At 44.8% G+C, this 18,327-nt stretch overlaps 2 protein-coding genes across 2 annotated transcripts in view; both read left to right on the plus strand.

The window, feature by feature from the left end:
* LOC141700022 (putative inactive receptor kinase At2g26730) overlaps positions 1–970 on the plus strand; it is a 2,333-nt gene extending 1,363 nt beyond the window's left edge. The window contains exon 2 of the mRNA XM_074503795.1: positions 259–970. Coding sequence (XP_074359896.1) covers positions 259–851 — 593 coding nt within the window. The 3' untranslated portion in view covers positions 852–970. The remainder of the gene's footprint in view (positions 1–258) is intronic.
* Positions 971–16,710: 15,740 nt separating this feature from the next.
* LOC141700023 (myb family transcription factor EFM-like) lies at positions 16,711–18,215 on the plus strand. The gene is made up of 4 exons (XM_074503796.1): positions 16,711–16,940; positions 17,000–17,448; positions 17,529–17,605; positions 17,793–18,215. The coding sequence occupies exons 1-4, from the start codon at positions 16,711–16,713 to the stop codon at positions 18,180–18,182; spliced, it is 1,146 nt and encodes a 381-aa protein (XP_074359897.1). The 3' UTR covers positions 18,183–18,215.
* Positions 18,216–18,327: the final 112 nt, after the last annotated feature.

The following is an 18,327-nucleotide window of genomic DNA, read 5'->3' on the forward strand; positions in this document are numbered from 1 at the left end:
AAAAATTTTTGTAACACGTGTAAAGATGGGCCTATGCGTTCCACGTATGCACATTAAAAAGTCTCCTATACACGTGCTGTGTTAATTTTCGCAGTATGATATGCTGCAATAATCACTTGCCCTCTGAACGGACCACATTCTTCATTGCATGCTTGTTCTTAAATAATTCACTCTCCTAGCTAATTAGTTACAAAGATAAGGGAATTCATGACAAGCTTGTATTGTTACATAACTGGTGATGGCCTATCTTTGTTACAGGTAGCAATTCACCACCAAACTGGGAAACCCGTGTAAGAATCGCAACAAGTGCAGCAAGGGGGCTGGCTCATCTACACTCTTTCGGGAAGATAGTACATGGGAACTTAAAATCCTCCAACATTCTTCTCAGTAACGACGAAGCCCCTGAAGCCACAATCATCGACTATGGACTCAGCACATTCTTGTCCGACGACTCAAATTACCCTGATCACCACAGAGCAGGAGGGTACCGTGCACCCGAAGTCCTTGAACCTCGAAAAGCCACATTGAAGTCGGACGTGTACAGCTTCGGAGTACTCCTGTTGGAGCTGATAACGGGGAAATCTCCGTGTCAGCAGACATCAACAGGGGAAGAAGGAATCGATTTGCCTAGGTGGGTGCAGTCGGTAGGTAAAGAAAACTGGGCTGCAGAAGTGTTTGATACGGAGTTACTGAGATACGAGGATGTCGAGGAAGAGATGGGACAGCTGCTGCAGATAGCCATGACTTGTGTCGCCACCGTGCCTAATCAACGGCCCGCGATGCTCGATGTTGTCAGGTTGATTGAGGATACCGTTGGAACTGGAGAGCCGCCTATCACTATCATACCATAATTACTCCGCCATCATTAAATTAGTACTCTAAGTGATCATTCAGTTAGTTTTAATCAGTGTTTTACTCAGAGGAATTTATATGGTAGCACGGTGATTGACTCTGATTCTCGCTTTTTACAACATAGTGTACCACAAAGTAATACCCAGCATAATGCCGGTTAATTGATCCTTTTTACAACATACTGTAACACAAAGTGATTGACTCTGATTCCCGATTTTTACCCTTTTGTTAGTTTGCATTTATATTTCCTTTCAATTTGTAATCTTTTCGAGTTGCATTTCCGTTTTCCATTGATTTTATGATCCCGGGCACTACTTGAGGTTCTATTGGCTTCGATATAACCAAGTTCTTTGATACATCACTTTGATGTTATAACACGGTTATAAGCTTCGTTATGACTCTAATATAACCAAGTTCTTCGATACATCATCTTGATGTTATTCCACCGTTGTAGCTTCGTTACAAAATTTTAGGCAATAACTTGAAAATTAATTGAACATGTAGCATGGTGATACCAGAGATCTATGCAATCTCCATCGTTGTTTCCGGAATCTAAGAAAAGAAAGGCAAAGGCCGGAGCCTAGCTTGAACTCTAAGTCTGATCCTCAGTTTCCTAATACGGAAAGCCAATATTCCCCTCCATCCCCTGTTACATTAAAAACAAATTATCTCGATCCACGGACGATTGTTACAGCATATCTTACAATGATGTTTTTATTACTCAGCAATCAGCATACCTGCCAGAAAACAAAGTGACACCTCTTTAAAAACTAAGTTACTATTATCTAGTGTTTTGAATTTCACATGAAATTTTGCTATCTCCGGAGTTTCATTTCAAAACCAATGATGAACAAGGATATCGATGCAACTGTTAAAATATGAGATATGATCCCGGTAAACCCAATTCCTAACACCTCAAGGTTTTAGGAAAACTGGTAACTTAACAGCAACAAACACAACTTTTATTTGGTCGCAGAAATGGATCATGACTGAGATCTGAACTCTTTTTGGCTTGGGAAGCAGTGAAAAAGAACTGGTTTAGAGTGAATCTTCTTACCTTCCAAAGCTTCCAACCCAATTCTCTCCCAAGATAAAAACTGAAAACATGCAGTGTTAGAACAAGAAAGGAGGTTGTTTTATTTTTGTGCTCTTTTACTTTTTTGGCTTTGTGACTTTGTATGTTCCCCTTGAATCTCGAGTCTGTGAAATAAGCTTTAGATATTCCTTTCTTAAAAGGCATACATTATACTTTTGAATTAATCGTATCATGGCTTTTAGATTAACACCTTGTTCCCGAGTTTTAAAAAGGGTGGAAAGCAAGTGTAAGGTAGGTGTTGACGGAGAAATCTGGTAACAACAAAGATTGAGGTGTCTCGCCGGAACTAAGATCTGTGACGATGGCTCTTTACCGGAAACTTAAGCGGTGTGTAATTGATTGTGGTTGTTTTAGGCTGAGATTGATCAGAGTAAGTGGTGGCTCTCTTATCAGCTCTCAACTTCTTACCCTCTCAATGTGCCTACGTACCCTTTATATAGGGATCAAGCCTGACGTAGTTCTCGTAGAACAGGAAGTCTAATGAGTTTAGACTTCTTACTCCTAAGCCCAGTAGAAGCCTATCCGATATCCATCTTCCGCTAACTTTAGGAATGTCCAACTATTAGGCCCAACCGCAAAGGCCCAAGGCTCGTCCGTAATCGCAGGACTTCACGGATAGTGCATCTCCCTGCGCAAGGATAACACTCCGCTACAGCTATCTCCCTTGATTTACGAACGCAGGTATAGCCACGGTTCACCCCAAATGCCAGACGCATCTCTGTGCCCCGAATGAGGATAACCCACCAGATAGCAGGACAGGTGATCCCAAGCTCTTGGGTGCAAAGTGCAGGATTACTCCAAAGTTCTCCAACGAGGACACCCGTTGAATACAAGAACAGAGCTCCCAAAGCACACACCAAAGTAAACCCCACATCCCCAACGAGGACACCCGTTGAATACAGGAGGAGGCCTTCAATCATCAGGCATACCCCTGGAGGCCTTCAAGCTTTTCACGGACATCCCCCTCCTTGACCGTCTCAAGGAGGGAATTCTTCAAAGAGTACCTGCAACAAATACATTAGTAAAAATAACCTCCATTGCTCCTCTCCATGCAAGCTTTGTCCTGAATTCAACATCAAAAAGTATATAGATCAAACACAGGACGCGTCCTAACCAACTGGACGCGTCCTAACCTCCACAAATCCAACCCTGCTTTAATCGTTTCTTATAACATGTAAAGTCACAGGACACGTCCTAGAATATAGGGCGCGTCCTTAACCTTATTAGACTTGCGCCATCTCCTCTAAACCATCACGCACAATATTTCACTTTCAACGACACATCCTTGCTAAGGTAGGCGCGTCCTAAAGCATCCATCACCATAAGATTTCACCTGACAAGCACTTTCATAATTATTGACGCATCCATAACGCCTGGGCGCGTCCTTACTTGAACATGCACTCTTCTCGCCTCGTAACATATCCCTTCCCAAGTAGGCGCGTCCTCAATACTTGGACGCGTCCTCACTTTCACAACGCAATACTGAGTTTGACTGTAATTAGCCCGCGTTTGACCCGAGTCAATCCAATGCCAAATTTTGGGTATAACAACTACCCCCCAAATTCCATTTGCAGTTAAAAACAAAATTGGAATTTCTTTCCAAGCGAAATTTGGCTCAAAATATGTGGACGCGTCATGACAAAAAGACGCGTCTTACTTTCAACTTCTGCATGTGGTGTACAGCTGTCGTCCTTAGAGTCGACCTTCTTCTATAAATTCCCTAGTTGCACCATACCACCACCACCATCTCTTTTTCTCTCTCACACAACTGCCATTGTCATCTTTTCAAGCAGGAGTTTCGAGGTCCAAATTCCGGTGATCTATCCAGCCATTTCCCTATTTCTTTAGCTCAATCCAACCGCCAACTCATAAGGTATACAAATCTTCCTTTACTTTCTTATTTAATTAAGTAAATCGAGTTTAATGAGCAAAAACCCGTTCATATGCTTCGAGTTTCCATGCACCATTCTTAGCTCTCCTTGTATGTATATGTGTATATATCTGTAACTATAACATGTTTTGCTTCCCTGATCTCCCAACTACATGTTTCTAGGATTTCATCATATTTCCCCCAAATTGTTAACAGTCGATTAACCTTCCACGATTGTAATCATGTTAGACGCGTCTTCCCGATAGGGCGCGTCCTGTATCTCCTAATTTAAGACATGTTTAAGCTGTTCCAAACAAAGGTAATATAGGGCCAAAGGTTTATTAGGACGCGTCATTTGTAGCACACCCCCCTGCGGTAGATTTTCAGGACGCGCCCTTCCAATATCCTACTTCCATCTTTCTTTTTCTTTTCTTCTTTTTTTTTTATAAATGGACGCGTCCTCAAATTTTTATTCATTCTTTTGCAGCTGGAGGACGCGTCCTCCTTCTCACCATTTCATCCATTCAAAGCCCTCAACAAACGCCTCGGAATCTACTCCCCACATCTGATAGCTTTTAAACCCGACTTTCCCAACATCCACAGGACAAACTCCTTCCTTAGAGCAGAAAGACGCGTCTTTCGTTCCCTTAAATAAAAAAACTCTATAATGTCTGATTCCACCTCCGACTCTATGGACCATGTTCCCATAATTTCAAGAATGGAAAAGAAGGGAGTCAAAAGGCAAAGAACTCCAACTCTCCATACAAGGGCCGCCATCGAAGATTGGACGGACGACGAAATTATCCCTTCTACAAGCCAAAAACCTCAAGGAATGGCCATTTCTGATATGGACGCGTCAAACACGCAGGACGCGTCATCTTCCCAGGGCGCGGCTCCTTCTGGGGACGCGTCCCCACACAGTGTAAGTGAATTTGAAAGAAGGATTCCTGACCCTGAGACGTATCCCGTATCTCCTCAAAAGTCTGATCCTACCCTAGAGCATTGGGAACCTTTAGACGTAGAAATAGATTGTGACTGGGCAAGGTTCGGTACCCTTACTGAAGCAGAAAAGAATGCCAGAAGGAAAAGAGAGGGTAAGCTGGCATGTGTAGCTCTTGATTCTACTGCATCTGACCTAGAAATCCAGTGGCACATGAAATACTACGACATGGAAGGCATCTGGGCGCGCCCTCTTCGAACCATGAGGCCACATGTTTTTAACATTGGAAATCAAAGGATTCCCCGAATGGTGCTTACTCCAAAACTGATTTCCTTAGGCGTGGGCGCGCCCTTGCACCCATACATTAAGAAGATCCTGAAGTGGTATGACGTCGCTCCGATCCAGTTGTCTCCAAACTCATACAAACTGGCTTGGGCTTTGTACATGATGTATCACAACCTCAGGCTGGGCGCGCCCTCTATGAAGGAATTCAGCTTCTTTTTCAGCATAAGAAAATCAATTCCTGGTTATCACTTCTTCGTTGTCAATAAGTGGCTGAACAACAAAGGATTTAATGAAGGCAAGATCAGCCATGAAAGGGATTGGAAAGAACCCTTCTTTTATATCTATGACGTCAAGAGATCTCGTGTTCGTTTCAACCTAGAACCAAGTAAGTAACTCAAAAACATGTTTTCATATACAGGACGCGCCCTCTTGGTATGGCGCGTCCTCCCTTCTTTCTTTAACAAATTCTTACCATCCTTTATCTCTAGACAAAAGAGTCTAGAAAGAACTATCAGGGAAAAAAGAAAAAGAAAACAGACAAGGTTCTCCAGTATGCAGAGAAGCATTTTAACCTCAAAGACATGATTACAGAAAACAACCTCAAGCTAGTGGGCGCGTTATCACCCCGGGTTGGCTCTGTTTGCAAGTTCCGTGAATTTCATAACGGCAAACCTGTTCTCACAACTTCAGAAAAAACCAGGGGCCTCAGTGCCGCAGAAGTGGTCAAGATTGACATTAGTAAGCAATTCAACTTAGAACAAGGTAAGTTTAAGTGAGGGAGGACGCGTCATAAATTTTGGACGCGTCCACAGCTACAAAAATTAGCTCCCCATTCAAAAAATGTTAACTTACATAAGAATCGAAGGTGTTTCACGCACATACATCTGCTAAGGGCGCGTTTTTCCACATGACGCGTCCTTCTTGTTTTATATTCCTACAGCTCAAGTTTTTCCATAACCTGTCACCATCAACATGTCTCTAGAAAGGGCGCGCCATATGTGTAGGGTGCGTCATTCTTTGCATATATGCACTACTCATATCTTTCATTTTCCTGATTATACCTTTATGCATTTACTCATTTTGGTTACCATCTTTTCATGTACCTTCTTACTTTTAATCTACCATGCATGTAGAATTCTGTATCACAACATGGGCGCGTCTTGCTCCCTGGACGCGTCTTAGAGCCTTTAACTAATATCTTTTCCTGTTTCTATTACAGATATGGCCTCACTCCCCAAAGGATTCGCAATTGGGGCCTCCAAAAAACTAAGGGCAAGGAAACAGACTCCTACAAAGGTCGATCCAAAGGCAAAAACCCCAACTCCTATTGCAACTCCTTCTCCTCCTCCCAAGATAATCGACACCACTGTGCTAGACATTCCTGAAAGCATGGAGGACGCGCCCTCAAAGCGTCAAAAGACTGTCCCTGATGACCAGTCTTTCGTTCTCAGATACCTAGGCGCGTCCTCTGTTGGAAATTTCACAGAGGATGAAGTCAGAGGTTGGACTTTCAGAACGGAGCAGCAAACGGAGGAGGCCATGGTCAAGGCTGCAGCCGAGCTTCACCTGCATGCCAGGCAGAGCGCTAACATGGCTGCCAGGCTTAGGGTGCGTCTTGCTGTTACAGACACTGCAAAGAGCCAGGCCGAAGACAAGGTCAAATCTCTGGAAAAACACATTGCCCTGCTTACCCAAGAAAAAGATGCTGAAATCAGACGCCTGGAGGGGGAGAGGACGCGTCTGGAGATGGAAAAAGCTGTGTAGGAAGGCAATGTCTCCGCAATGGAGAAGCAAATGGACAGCGTTATCGCCCTGAATTCCACCATATAGCTGGAGCTTGACACCCTGAATGATGATAGGCTGCATGGATGGACAGAGGAGAAAAAACTAGTTTATCAGCACGGCTTCCAGGCTGGATTTGAAGAATGGTGCTCTGGGTTCATTGCCAACGATCCAGAGTATACATTCTCAAAGTTTGATGCAGATACCCAGATATGGGTAAATGATTTCAGGGTCAGGGCCGCAGAATCCATCAAGAACAAGAGGATTTTTCTGGGCTTAGAAGTAGAGGACGCGTCCCCTGATCCTGCCCCACTTCAGACTCAGCCTCCCCCTGCAGAAGGCCAAGACAAGACACAGGACGCGCCTCCTACTTAGGACGCGTCCTTTATCTTTTATGTATTTGAACTATTTAAGGGTGCGGGCCCCTTGAAGCCTTGCAAGTTGTAAAGACTATTTTTGACATTCACTTGCATTTTTTTTTTCTTTCTCAATCATTTACATGGGCGCGCCTGGTGTTTAGGGCGCGTCGCCTTTGACTAATTTATCATTTTTACTCCTTTCAAGCAAATATCCATTGTGGGCGCGTCCTCTCTAGTTGGACGCGTCTTTGTTTATTTTGGAAAGTGCATGAGCACGACAATACATTGTACTTGTGTGTTTAACCAATGCACAAGGCACGATGGGGCGCGTCCTAACTGTTTATCATGCCTTAATGTTCTCTTAGGAATATTTTATGGTAGGGACTTGCTTTTATTTTTAAATTAAGAGCATCAACCAATATTACTTGGGCGCGTCCTTGGAAATAGTACACTTCCTAGTTACATTTTTACTCAAGTTCTATTGTCCCTTTTAGCAGCCACTACTTCAGTTAACATCCACATAAAACTATCAATCAAGACGCGCCTCACCTTTGATCCAAAAAAAATCATCCTTCACGCAGGACGCGTCTTTGACAAGCACTTTTTCTTTTTTTACTTATGTTGTCAATATCACAGTAACATCCAGTCTAAAGGAGCATCAACCAAGATAACTTGAGCGCGTCCTCTAAAATAGTACATTTTTTCTTGAGTTTCATTTATATAAAACCCTAACTTAGGGCGCGTCCTACATTTAGGACGCGTCATGAGACCAAGCAAACTGAGCAAATATCCCTTAGGAAAGTTTCAAAATTTTATTTATAATGCGCTCTGATGTCAAAAGTGCACCAGTCCCACGGATACTATGCTCTGTGGGGAAATTATTTCTAAAAAATGACCCTTCAACTAGTCCCAAGGTAAGTAGTACATGCACTACCCCCCTAGGCTAGGAGGAATTTATTTAATTCTAACCTATAAACTGGGCATAAACCAAAATGATAAAAGAAATATGCAAGGGGCCAAAGCCACACCTTACTGGTAATACTTTCGGAGATGTTCCGCATTCCAAGCTCGCGGAACTAGCTTCCCGTCCATATCTTCAAGGTGATAAGTCCCCTTCCACAGGATAGACTTTATTCTGTACGGTCCTTCCCAATTAGCTCCAAACACTCCATGTTGGGGGTTCTTTGTATTGGGCATCACTTTCCTAAGTACCAAATCTCCCACCTTCAGCAATTGTCCCTTTACCTTCTTGTTATAATACCTTGCGGCGCGTTGCTGATACGCCGCTAGCCTTAGCTGAGAATTTTCCCTCGTCTCCTCTAATAGATCTAAATGAAGCCTTTGATTAATCTCAGCATCTTCTTTCCTATAACAATCTCTGCGAAGTGATCCCGATCCGACTTCCACGGGGACCATAGCTTCATAGCCGTAAGTCAGCATAAACGGCGTTTCTCCCGTAGTAGATCGTGGCGTAGTGTTATATGACCACATCACCTTCGGGAGTTCTTCAGGCCAATTCCCTTTACGTTCCTCCAGCTTGGTTTTGAGGGTATGTTTTATTATCTTGTTAACAACTTCTGTTTGTCCATTACTTTGAGGATGATAAACCGCTGCAAACTCCTTCTTGATTTTCAATTCCTCACATAATTATCGCAACTCCTTGCTATCAAACTGCTTTCCATTGTCGGAAACAAGCTTGTAAGGGATTCCAAACCTGCATACAATTGAGTTGAAAACGAAATCCCTGATTTTCTTGCGGTGATAGTAGCCAGTGGCATAGCTTCCGCCCATTTAGTAAAGTAATCGACCGCAACCACTGCATACTTGACGTCTCCTTTCGCTTTCGGCAATTCTCCGATAAGATCAATTCCCCACATGGCGAACGGCCATGGGCTTGCCATAAGCGTCAGGAGTGTAGCCGACATAGACGAGTAGTTTGCAAAGCGCTGGCAGCGATCACATGCCTTGACGAAATTTGTAGCATCTTCTCTCATTGTGGGCCAATAATACCCTTGTCGCAACACTTTCATTGCCAACGAGTTACCCCCCGAGTGATTGCCACAGATTCCTTCATGCACCTCTCTTAGGATATAATTTCCTTCTTCTTCTTCGACACACCTGAGCAGAGGTTGGTTGAACCCTCTCTTGTATAGGACTTCATCGTATATCACATATCTTGCGGCTTGATAACGAAGTCGACGAGCCATAAACTTATCTTCGGGGAGTGTTCCCTTGCGAATGTAAGCTAGAATGGGCGTCATCCATGTTTCCTTGGGAGCCTCATCCACTTGCATAGTTTCTATCTCTGGGATACTAGGAACCTCCTGGATTTCAAGAGGGATAGATCCTAACAATACAGCCTCTTGTTGCGACCACATTTTTGCCAGAGCATCCGCATTACTGTTTTTCTCCCGCGGAACGCATTCCAATCTAACTTCTTTGAACATTCCAATCAGGCGCTGTGTACATCTCAAGTATAATTCTGTTCGCGGGCCTCTCGCTTGAAAGCCCCCATTCACCTGATTCACTACCAACTCTGAGTCAATTCTTGCAATTAAGTTTCGCACCCCCATTTCCAAAGCGATTTTCAGGCCATTAATCAGTGCCTCGTACTCCGCATCATTATTAGTTGCATAAAACTTGAAATGAATTACGCTCATCAGGTGGTGACCTTCTGGAGACACAAGTACTATACCCGCACCTGCTCCTCCATTGTTAACCGCCCCATCCACATGCAAGATCCACCAAGGATGCGGAAACTTTTCCAAAGACTCCTCGGCATGAGGTGGATGTAGTATTACCAAAGCTTTATCATCAATTTCAGAATCAAATTCCAACAAGAAATCGGCTAAGACTTGCCCTTTTATCGCTGTTCGAGGCACATATTCCAAATCAAACTGTCCCAACTCCACAGCCCATTTCAGCATTCTGCCTGATGACTCTGGTTTGTGCAGGACCTGTCGCAGTGGGTACGCTGTACGAACTTCAACTCTATGGGCTTGAAAATACGGCCGTAATTTTCTTGACGCAAGAATTAGGGCGTAAACCAGTTTCTCCATATTTGTGTAGCGAGTTTAAGCGTCGTGTAACCGCTTACTCACATAGTACACTGGTGATTGCTGCCCATCTTCCTCTCTTACCAGAACTGCACTGATCGAATATTCAGACACTGCGAGGTACAGTATTAGATTTTCCCCATCCAACGGCTTTGACAACATGGGAGGATGTCCCAGTTGCTCCTTGATTCTTTTGAAAGCCTCTTCACATTCTGACGTCCATACAAAGTCTTTCCCAGCTAATTTAATCGCCTTGAAAAACTCCTTGCATCTATCAGACGACTTGAAAACAAATCGATTTAACGCGGCGATTCTCCCAGTCAAACTCTGTACTTGTTTCACATTGGTGGGCGACTTCATATCCAATAATGCCTTGATCTTTGCGGGGTTGGCCTCAATTCCCCTGTGGTTGACAATGAACCCGAGAAACTTGCCCGACTCCACGCCGAACACACATTTTTGCGGATTTAATTTCATACGAAACCTCCTCAGAATATTAAACATCTCCATCAGGTGCTTGATGTGGTCACTCGTCACCTCAGATTTCACCAGCATATCATCCACATACACTTCCATAGTTCTCCCGATTTGATCTTTGAACATCATGTTTACCAACCGCTGGTAGGTTGCGCCAGCATTAATCAAACCAAACGACATTCCTATGTAACAGTATAACCCCCTGTCCGTAATAAAGGATGTATGTTCTTGATCGGGGCCATACATCGGAATTTGATTGTAACCGGAGTATGCATCCATAAAACTCAACAACGCATGCCCCGCCGTCTCGTCAACCAACTGATCGATTCTTGGCAGCGGGAAGCTATCCTTTGGACAGGCCTTATTGAGATCCGTGAAATCCACACATGTCCTCCACTTCCCATTTGGTTTCTTCACCAGTACCGGATTTGCAAGCCATTCGGGGTAGAAGGATTCTTTGATTAGCCCCACCTCCAACAACCGGTCCACTTCTTCTTTTAATGCTATTGCCCTTTCTCCACTTACCGGGCGGCGTTTCTGACGCATGCCCTTACAATTCGGAAGGATATTCAAACGGTGACACATTACTTCTGGGTCGATTCCTATCATATCTGAATGACTCCATACAAAAACATCAAGATTTGCAATTAGGAAGCGGGCAAGACTTCTTCTCATTTCATCAGCTAACTGGGACCCCACTTTCAAAACCTTGCTTGGGTCACTTCTATCAACCGGTATGGATATTGTGTCTTCGGCTGGTCCCGTTTTTTGGGCGGGCATAGGGATCCTGGGATCCAAATCGAAATCAAAGTCTCGGGGGTCTTCAACTTCCATTTTTGTATTTGAGGGAGCGTCCTCTTGAGTGGGAGCATCCACCTCCAGACGGGACGTATCTTTGTGCAACGCAGCTGAAGAGGGCGCGTCCTCGTTTGGAGGAGCATCAACCTCAACTTCATTCAAGGGCGCATCCTTCTTTTGAGGAGCATCAACCTTGAAGTTATTGCCGAGATCTTGCAAAATCTCACTTCTTCCTTCCAACTTTTCCCCGTTAACCTCTTTCTGTATGATTTTCTCTGTATGACTCACCACCACTTCTTCTACGTTACGGATTTCCGAAACACGTCCCTGCGTCAAAAAAGAGTTTCCAGAGGTATTGGTTTCTTCCTTTCCGGGGCTTTCAACAAAATAGTGGGCATGGACCTCTCCACTTGGTTTTGTAAGAATATCTTCTATATCTTCAAATGGGAGACCTTTCCCTTCATACCTTCTTCTGCGGAATTCATTGACAGCCTTGTGATAGCAGTCGCGTGACTCATACTGTGACCCTCTCAGACTGCCAACTCCGTTTGGCGTTGGGAATTTTATCATCAAGTGGTGTATCGATGTTATCACCCTGAACGCTCGCAACCAAGGTCTGCCGACCAGCACATTGTGCGCGGAATCCTGATCTAGCACCTTGAAATCTATCATTTAAGTAACCGACAAAGCTCCTTCCCCGAGCGTGACGGGAAGCCTGACCGAACCCATAACTCTCACGGCTTCCCCAGTAAAGCCATAGACGTGTGCATCTTTGAAATACATGTCGCTATCTGGGAACCCCAGCTTTTTGTAGGTGTTGTAGTACAAGATGTTTGTAGAACTCCCATTATCCAAGAAGACTCGATGTACGTTCATTGCCCCAACAAGCATGGTAATCACCAGCGCATCGTTGTGAGGATGATGCACCAACCTAGATTCTTTTTCCTTGAACGTAATATCAGCGGACTCCCCCTTAAAGACCTTCGGGGGTCTGTCTTCCAAGCTGTGGATGTTGGTGAGCGGTGGATGTCTCGCTTCTCTCGCGTTTCTTTCCAGTGCTCGATTACTATCACCAACGAAAGGGTGTCCTCCAAAAATTGCCCTAATACTGCCGGCCCTCTGAAACTTGACCTCTGCCGTTTTCTCAACATCCTCCGCCCGCGGGGGCTGTCTTTCATCTTTACCCTTGTCATCAAGCCCCCTACGTCGCTTCACCTTGTCAATCCATTCTCCCAGGTGTCCAGCCTTGATCAATTCCTCAATCTCATCCCGCAGGTGACGACACTCGTGGGTGTCATGGCCAGTAGACTCATGGTAGTCACAATACTTCTTTTTATCTCTGCTTTGCCATGATGTTAGACGGTCGGGCTTCTTGAAGATTCCCCTATCCTTATTTACCTCGAAGATATGATCAATGGACGCTGCCAGCGGTGTATAATTGCTGACTCTTCTCTCGTAGTTCGATGGTGGGCTCCATTCCCTTCGCGAGCTCACAGCATTTACCCTGTTAGGGCTTCTGGCATTTCGCCGATAATTCGGGCTTACGGATCTGTCCCTTCTCTTGGATCGCCCCTTGGAGTTATAGGTATTGTCATTCTTTTTTGTTTCTGCAAGCGACTGCTCGATTGCTTTGAACGACTCCGCCTGCGCAAGTACATCAGCCACGATACTGGGTCCTTCCCTTGTAGGTGCTTCCAGAAATCCGTCCCCACACGCAACCCAGCTATAAGCAATATTTTCAACGTTTCATCAGTTGCACCCCTCACCAAAGTAGATTCTGCGTTAAACCTCTTGAAATACGAAGTCAAACTTTCTCCTTCCTTTTGTTTCACATTAGCCAGCGTGGTAACAGGTGGTGTGTACTTCACCGCGGCTTGGAATTGTGTCAAAAATAAAGTTTTCATCTGTTCCCAGGATGTAATTACACCTGGACCAAGTTTTTGGAACCACTGCTGAGCGCCTTCTCTGAAAGTGGCTGCCAAGAGACGGCATCGAGCCAAATCAGGTACTTGATATACATCCATTTCAATGTTAAAACGCCCCAAGAATTCCACAGGGTCAGAGTTCCCGTGGAAACGCAAGTCATTGGTTGTGTTCCGGTATCCCGCGGGCAATTGCGCCTCCCTCACAACAACAGCAAAAGGAGAAGGAGCTTGCGCAGTCGCTGTCACTCTTCCCCCCTCAAGATGGTTGAGCAACCTCTTAAGGTCGTTCACATTAAATGTCCCCACCCCAGGAATGGTCTGAACATTAGGCTGCTGGGGTTGTTCTGCGACTTGCTGAAATTCCTCTTGATTACCCCCCGGGTGTGGCGGAGGATCTCGCCGCCCTTCGCCCTGAGGCTGCGGCGGTGGCGCATTACCATTTTGGTCCTGAATATTTTCCCGTGCACGAGGTTCATCTTGACCGCGTCTCGGAATTTCATCATTGTTCTGCATTCTTATTTGAATTCGCCTGTCATCATGGTCATGAGGACGCGCCCCAGACCCATTACCAGTAACACTGTGGGAAGCTACGGGAATAACGGCGGGGGCTTCTCCAGCGGAGTGCGCTCCACCTCTCCTACCATTGTAAGGGGCTCTTCCGTATTGATATCCCATTCTTCCTCGTCCATTCCTCTGATATCCCCGGTAGAAATTCCCGGACCTTCCTCGCGGAGGGGCACGCTCGTGCTTGCGGTGCCGCATCCCGTCATCCCTTTGGAATGCGGGGGGCACACGCGTCGTATCACGGGGCCTCGCTTCTCCGGCGTTTCCTTCCTTTTGCCATTCTACCAGCAACATCCTCAAATCGTCGTCCTCCAACCTTATGCCAAGCCTCCTTTTCAAGGCTGAAAGATCCCTTCCTCCCTCGTCTTGGTTTTGAGTGTCCTCCGCACGACGACGCTCGTCCATCGTACGCCCGGACCTATGCGGGTGTGGTACTACCTGGTTGCCTAGGCGTGGCCTTTCTCTGCCTTCAGTGTCCTCATCCACAAGCTCCACAATAGGTTCTACATCATCCGAATATTTCAAACATCGTGGAGTGATTCGCGGGTTTTCCCGGCTCCCTTGGGTATCTCCTTCAACTATAGGGGCTTTCCCCAAGGCATGACCATGACGGGGGAAACGGCGACCTCTCCTCGTCTTTCGACGCTCCACCGTGTTTAATCTTGAGTTAAAGCTGTTAAGAGTATCCCCCATGCGATATAATTGCTCCAATATATCAGCGTTGCTGATGAGAACTGGAGGTGTCCCCCCTACATCCGGAGCCCTTGGTGGATCCGCCATGTTTCTGGGAACGTAAGGTTCATGGCGAGTATAATGCCCCCCGCCTTCTCCTTCAGACCTGCTGTCACTTCCATCATAAGAACTTCCATCACGATTGTAAGACATCTTTTCCTCCTAAGATTGTGACCTTAGTTAGCAGCCCCTCCTTCTAGCGCCAATTTGTTGACGGAGGAATCTGGTAACAACAAAGATTGAGGTGTCTCGCCGGAACTAAGATCTGTGACGATGGCTCTTTGCCGGAAACTTAAGCGGTGTGTAATTGATTGTGGTTGTTTTAGGCTCAGATTGATCAGAGTAAGTGGTGGCTCTCTTATTAGCTCTCAACTTCTTACCCTCTCAATGTGCCTACGTACCCTTTATATAGGGATCAAGCCTGACGTAGTTCTCGTAGAACAGGAAGTCTAATGAGTTTAGACTTCTTACTCCTAAGCCCAGTAGAAGCCTATCTGATATCCATCTTCCGCTAACTTTAGGAATGTCCAACTATGAGGCCCAACCGCAAAGGCCCAAGGCTCGTCCGTAATCGCAGGACTTCACGGATAGTGCATCTCCCTGCGCAAGGATAACACTCCGCTACAGCTATCTCCCTTGATTTACGAACGCAGGTATAGCCACGGTTCACCCCAAATGCCAGACGCATCCCTGTCCCCCGAATGAGGATAACCCACCAGATAGCAGGACAGGTGATCCCAAGCTCTTGGGTGCAAAGTGCAGGATTACTCCAAAGTTCTCCAACGAGGACACCCGTTGAATACAAGAACAGAGCTCCCAAAGCACACACCAAAGTAAACCCCACATCCCCAACGAGGACACCCGTTGAATATAGGAGGAGGCCTTCAATCATCAGGCATACCCCTGGAGGCCTTCAAGCTTTTCACGGACATCCCCCTCCTTGACCCTCTCAAGGAGGGAATTTTTCAAAGAGTACCTGCAACAAATACATTAGTAAAAATAACCTCCATTGCTCCTCTCCATGCAAGCTTTGTCCTGAATTCAACATCAAAAAGTATATAGATCAAACACAGGACGCGTCCTAACCTCCACAAATCCAACCCTGCTTTAATCGTTTCTTATAACATGTAAAGTCACAGGACACGTCCTAGAATATAGGGCGCGTCCTTAACCTTATTAGACTTGCGCCGTCTCCTCTAAACCATCACGCACAACATTTCACTTTCAACGACACATCCTTGCTAAGGTAGGCGCGTCCTAAAGCATCCATCACCATAAGATTTCACCTGCCAAGCACTTTCATAATTATTGACGCATCCATAACGCCTGGGCGCGTCCTTACTTGAACATGCACTCTTCTCGCCTCGTAACATATCCCTTCCCAAGTAGGCGCGTCCTCAATATTGGACGCGTCCTCACTTTCACAACGCAATACTGAGTTTGACTGTAATTAGCCCACGTTTGACCCGAGTCAATCCAATGCCAAATTTTGGGTATAACAGTAGGTAAAATAGTTTCACTTTCATTCATAATTGTGCTCCCGAGTTTTTAAAAATAAGAAAAGCAAAAGCAAAAACTGATGAATATAAATTTTACATACTTATGTCCAAAACTTTCATCCCATTTTTGAAATGAAAGTACTTTACGTCTCAATCACTTACTTCCTTCCCTGCTAAAAACTCAGAAGCAGAAGCAGGGCCTAAATCTTTTCTTCTCTTCTGTTCTTTTCTCACTTTCATGACTTGAAAGTAGAAAACTACGATTTGATCTATTGTAATACGTGTTTGTTCAATATTCGTTGTTTTTGTAGATGTTATGCGCCTTTTATCCCCTCCCTCCCTCCCTCTCTCTCTCAGCACACCACACACATATAACTACCACAGCTCTTCTCGATCTTTCAAGAATCATTTGAACACAAAGTACTACCTTGCCATCACTCTATTCCCTTCTCTAATCAATGCATATCTAGTTATGATGAGTTTCCGCTCAGAGCTAACTTTTCACTGCAAACCCCACGACAGTTCCTCCATGCTGCTCAAATCATATGGAGGTGATCAGCAGACTACTGTAACAACTGACCAGGCTCAAAAGCTTGAAGACTTACTTTCCTGCCTCGAAGAAGAATGTCACAAGATCGATGCCTTCAAGCGCGAGCTTCCCCTTGGCCTGCAACTTCTTGATAATGGTATCCCAGATATTCTACTGTAATTTCTTGTTTTCTTGTGCATCTTATGTGTAGCAATTAAATCATAACATATATTAGACTTCCTTTCTATACCAAACAACCAACTATACCCTCTGCATCTCCTGAAGAAACTCAAAGTATTGGTTTTGTTGGTAGTCGAAAGCCAGGCAATGGTGCCGACTTTCTTCCCTTCTCGAAAGAAAGAAACTCACGTCCTTGCACTATAGGAGCTCTTCCTGAATTAGCTCTAGTATCAGTTGATAAAGAGACAGAAGATAAGAAATGGACAGAACGTATCGATAACAAAATTTCTAACTGTTCAAGGGGCGAAAATCCTGCACTAACTGCAGAGATGACAATAGAGCGAGGGAAAAGAGTAATATTTGAATACCCACAAACCATTAGCACTAACACTGGTGTCACCTCAACCACAAGTCTTCAGACTCGCAGGAAAGCAAGGCGGTGTTGGTCACCTGACTTGCACCGTCGCTTTGTCAATGCTCTTCAGATGTTAGGTGGTTCTCAAGGTAAAGAAATCAGAACTTGTATAACTTTATCTTGGCCTATTTGTTCATCTGAGGGTGATGTTTTTGGCTAATGATTGCAGTGGCTACCCCAAAACAAATTAGAGAACTAATGAAGGTTGAAGGTTTACCTAATGATGAAGTTAAAAGCCATTTGCAGGTACAATACCCCACCATCCTCCACACTCTCTAGATACATGTACATCAAACCTGTATCAAGCAGCAAAAAAATACCCAAAATCTACCGGACTGAACTCTGCATGTTCAGATAAGTTGCACTAGTAATACAACATGTAAGACTAGAACTGATGCCTTTTGCATAACTTTTTTCTCCATGTATTATGCAGAAGTACAGAATCCACACAAAAAGACCAAGTCCAAGTCTGCAATCTGCACACCAAGGTTGCATTAAATCTCAACACTACCAAGTTCCCCAAGAATACTATTCTGCAATTGCACCACAAGCACAAGGTCACCACCAGTTACACAACCATACCTTGCACCACCAGCTCCACATGTACAAGCAGCCTTCTTCACAAACTTATAGCTCTGCTGAGTCCGATATGAGAGGTAACACGACTAATCAGTCTGAGTACATCGAAGGTGGAAAATCGGAGAGCTGTAGCTGGAAGGCTGGCAGTGAAGGTACTACCGAGAATGGAAGAGATAAAAAAGCATTGATGCCTAAGGAAGAAAGGGGAGAGAGTAATGAAAGTGACATCACTTTAAAGTTTTAGGTTTAATATTAGTTCAATTTTTTGGTCTAATTCAATTATTTAGTACTAATTCTGGAGGGGACAATTGCTCTTGTTCTGGTAAAATCCAATACTCTGATACTTTAGAATGATGATCGATTAAAGAAAGGCTATATTCCAAAACAGC

Source organism: Apium graveolens, unplaced genomic scaffold (genome assembly GCF_009905375.1).
Source record: "Apium graveolens cultivar Ventura unplaced genomic scaffold, ASM990537v1 ctg1633, whole genome shotgun sequence".
In the NCBI taxonomy this organism is placed as follows: domain Eukaryota; kingdom Viridiplantae; phylum Streptophyta; class Magnoliopsida; order Apiales; family Apiaceae; genus Apium; species Apium graveolens.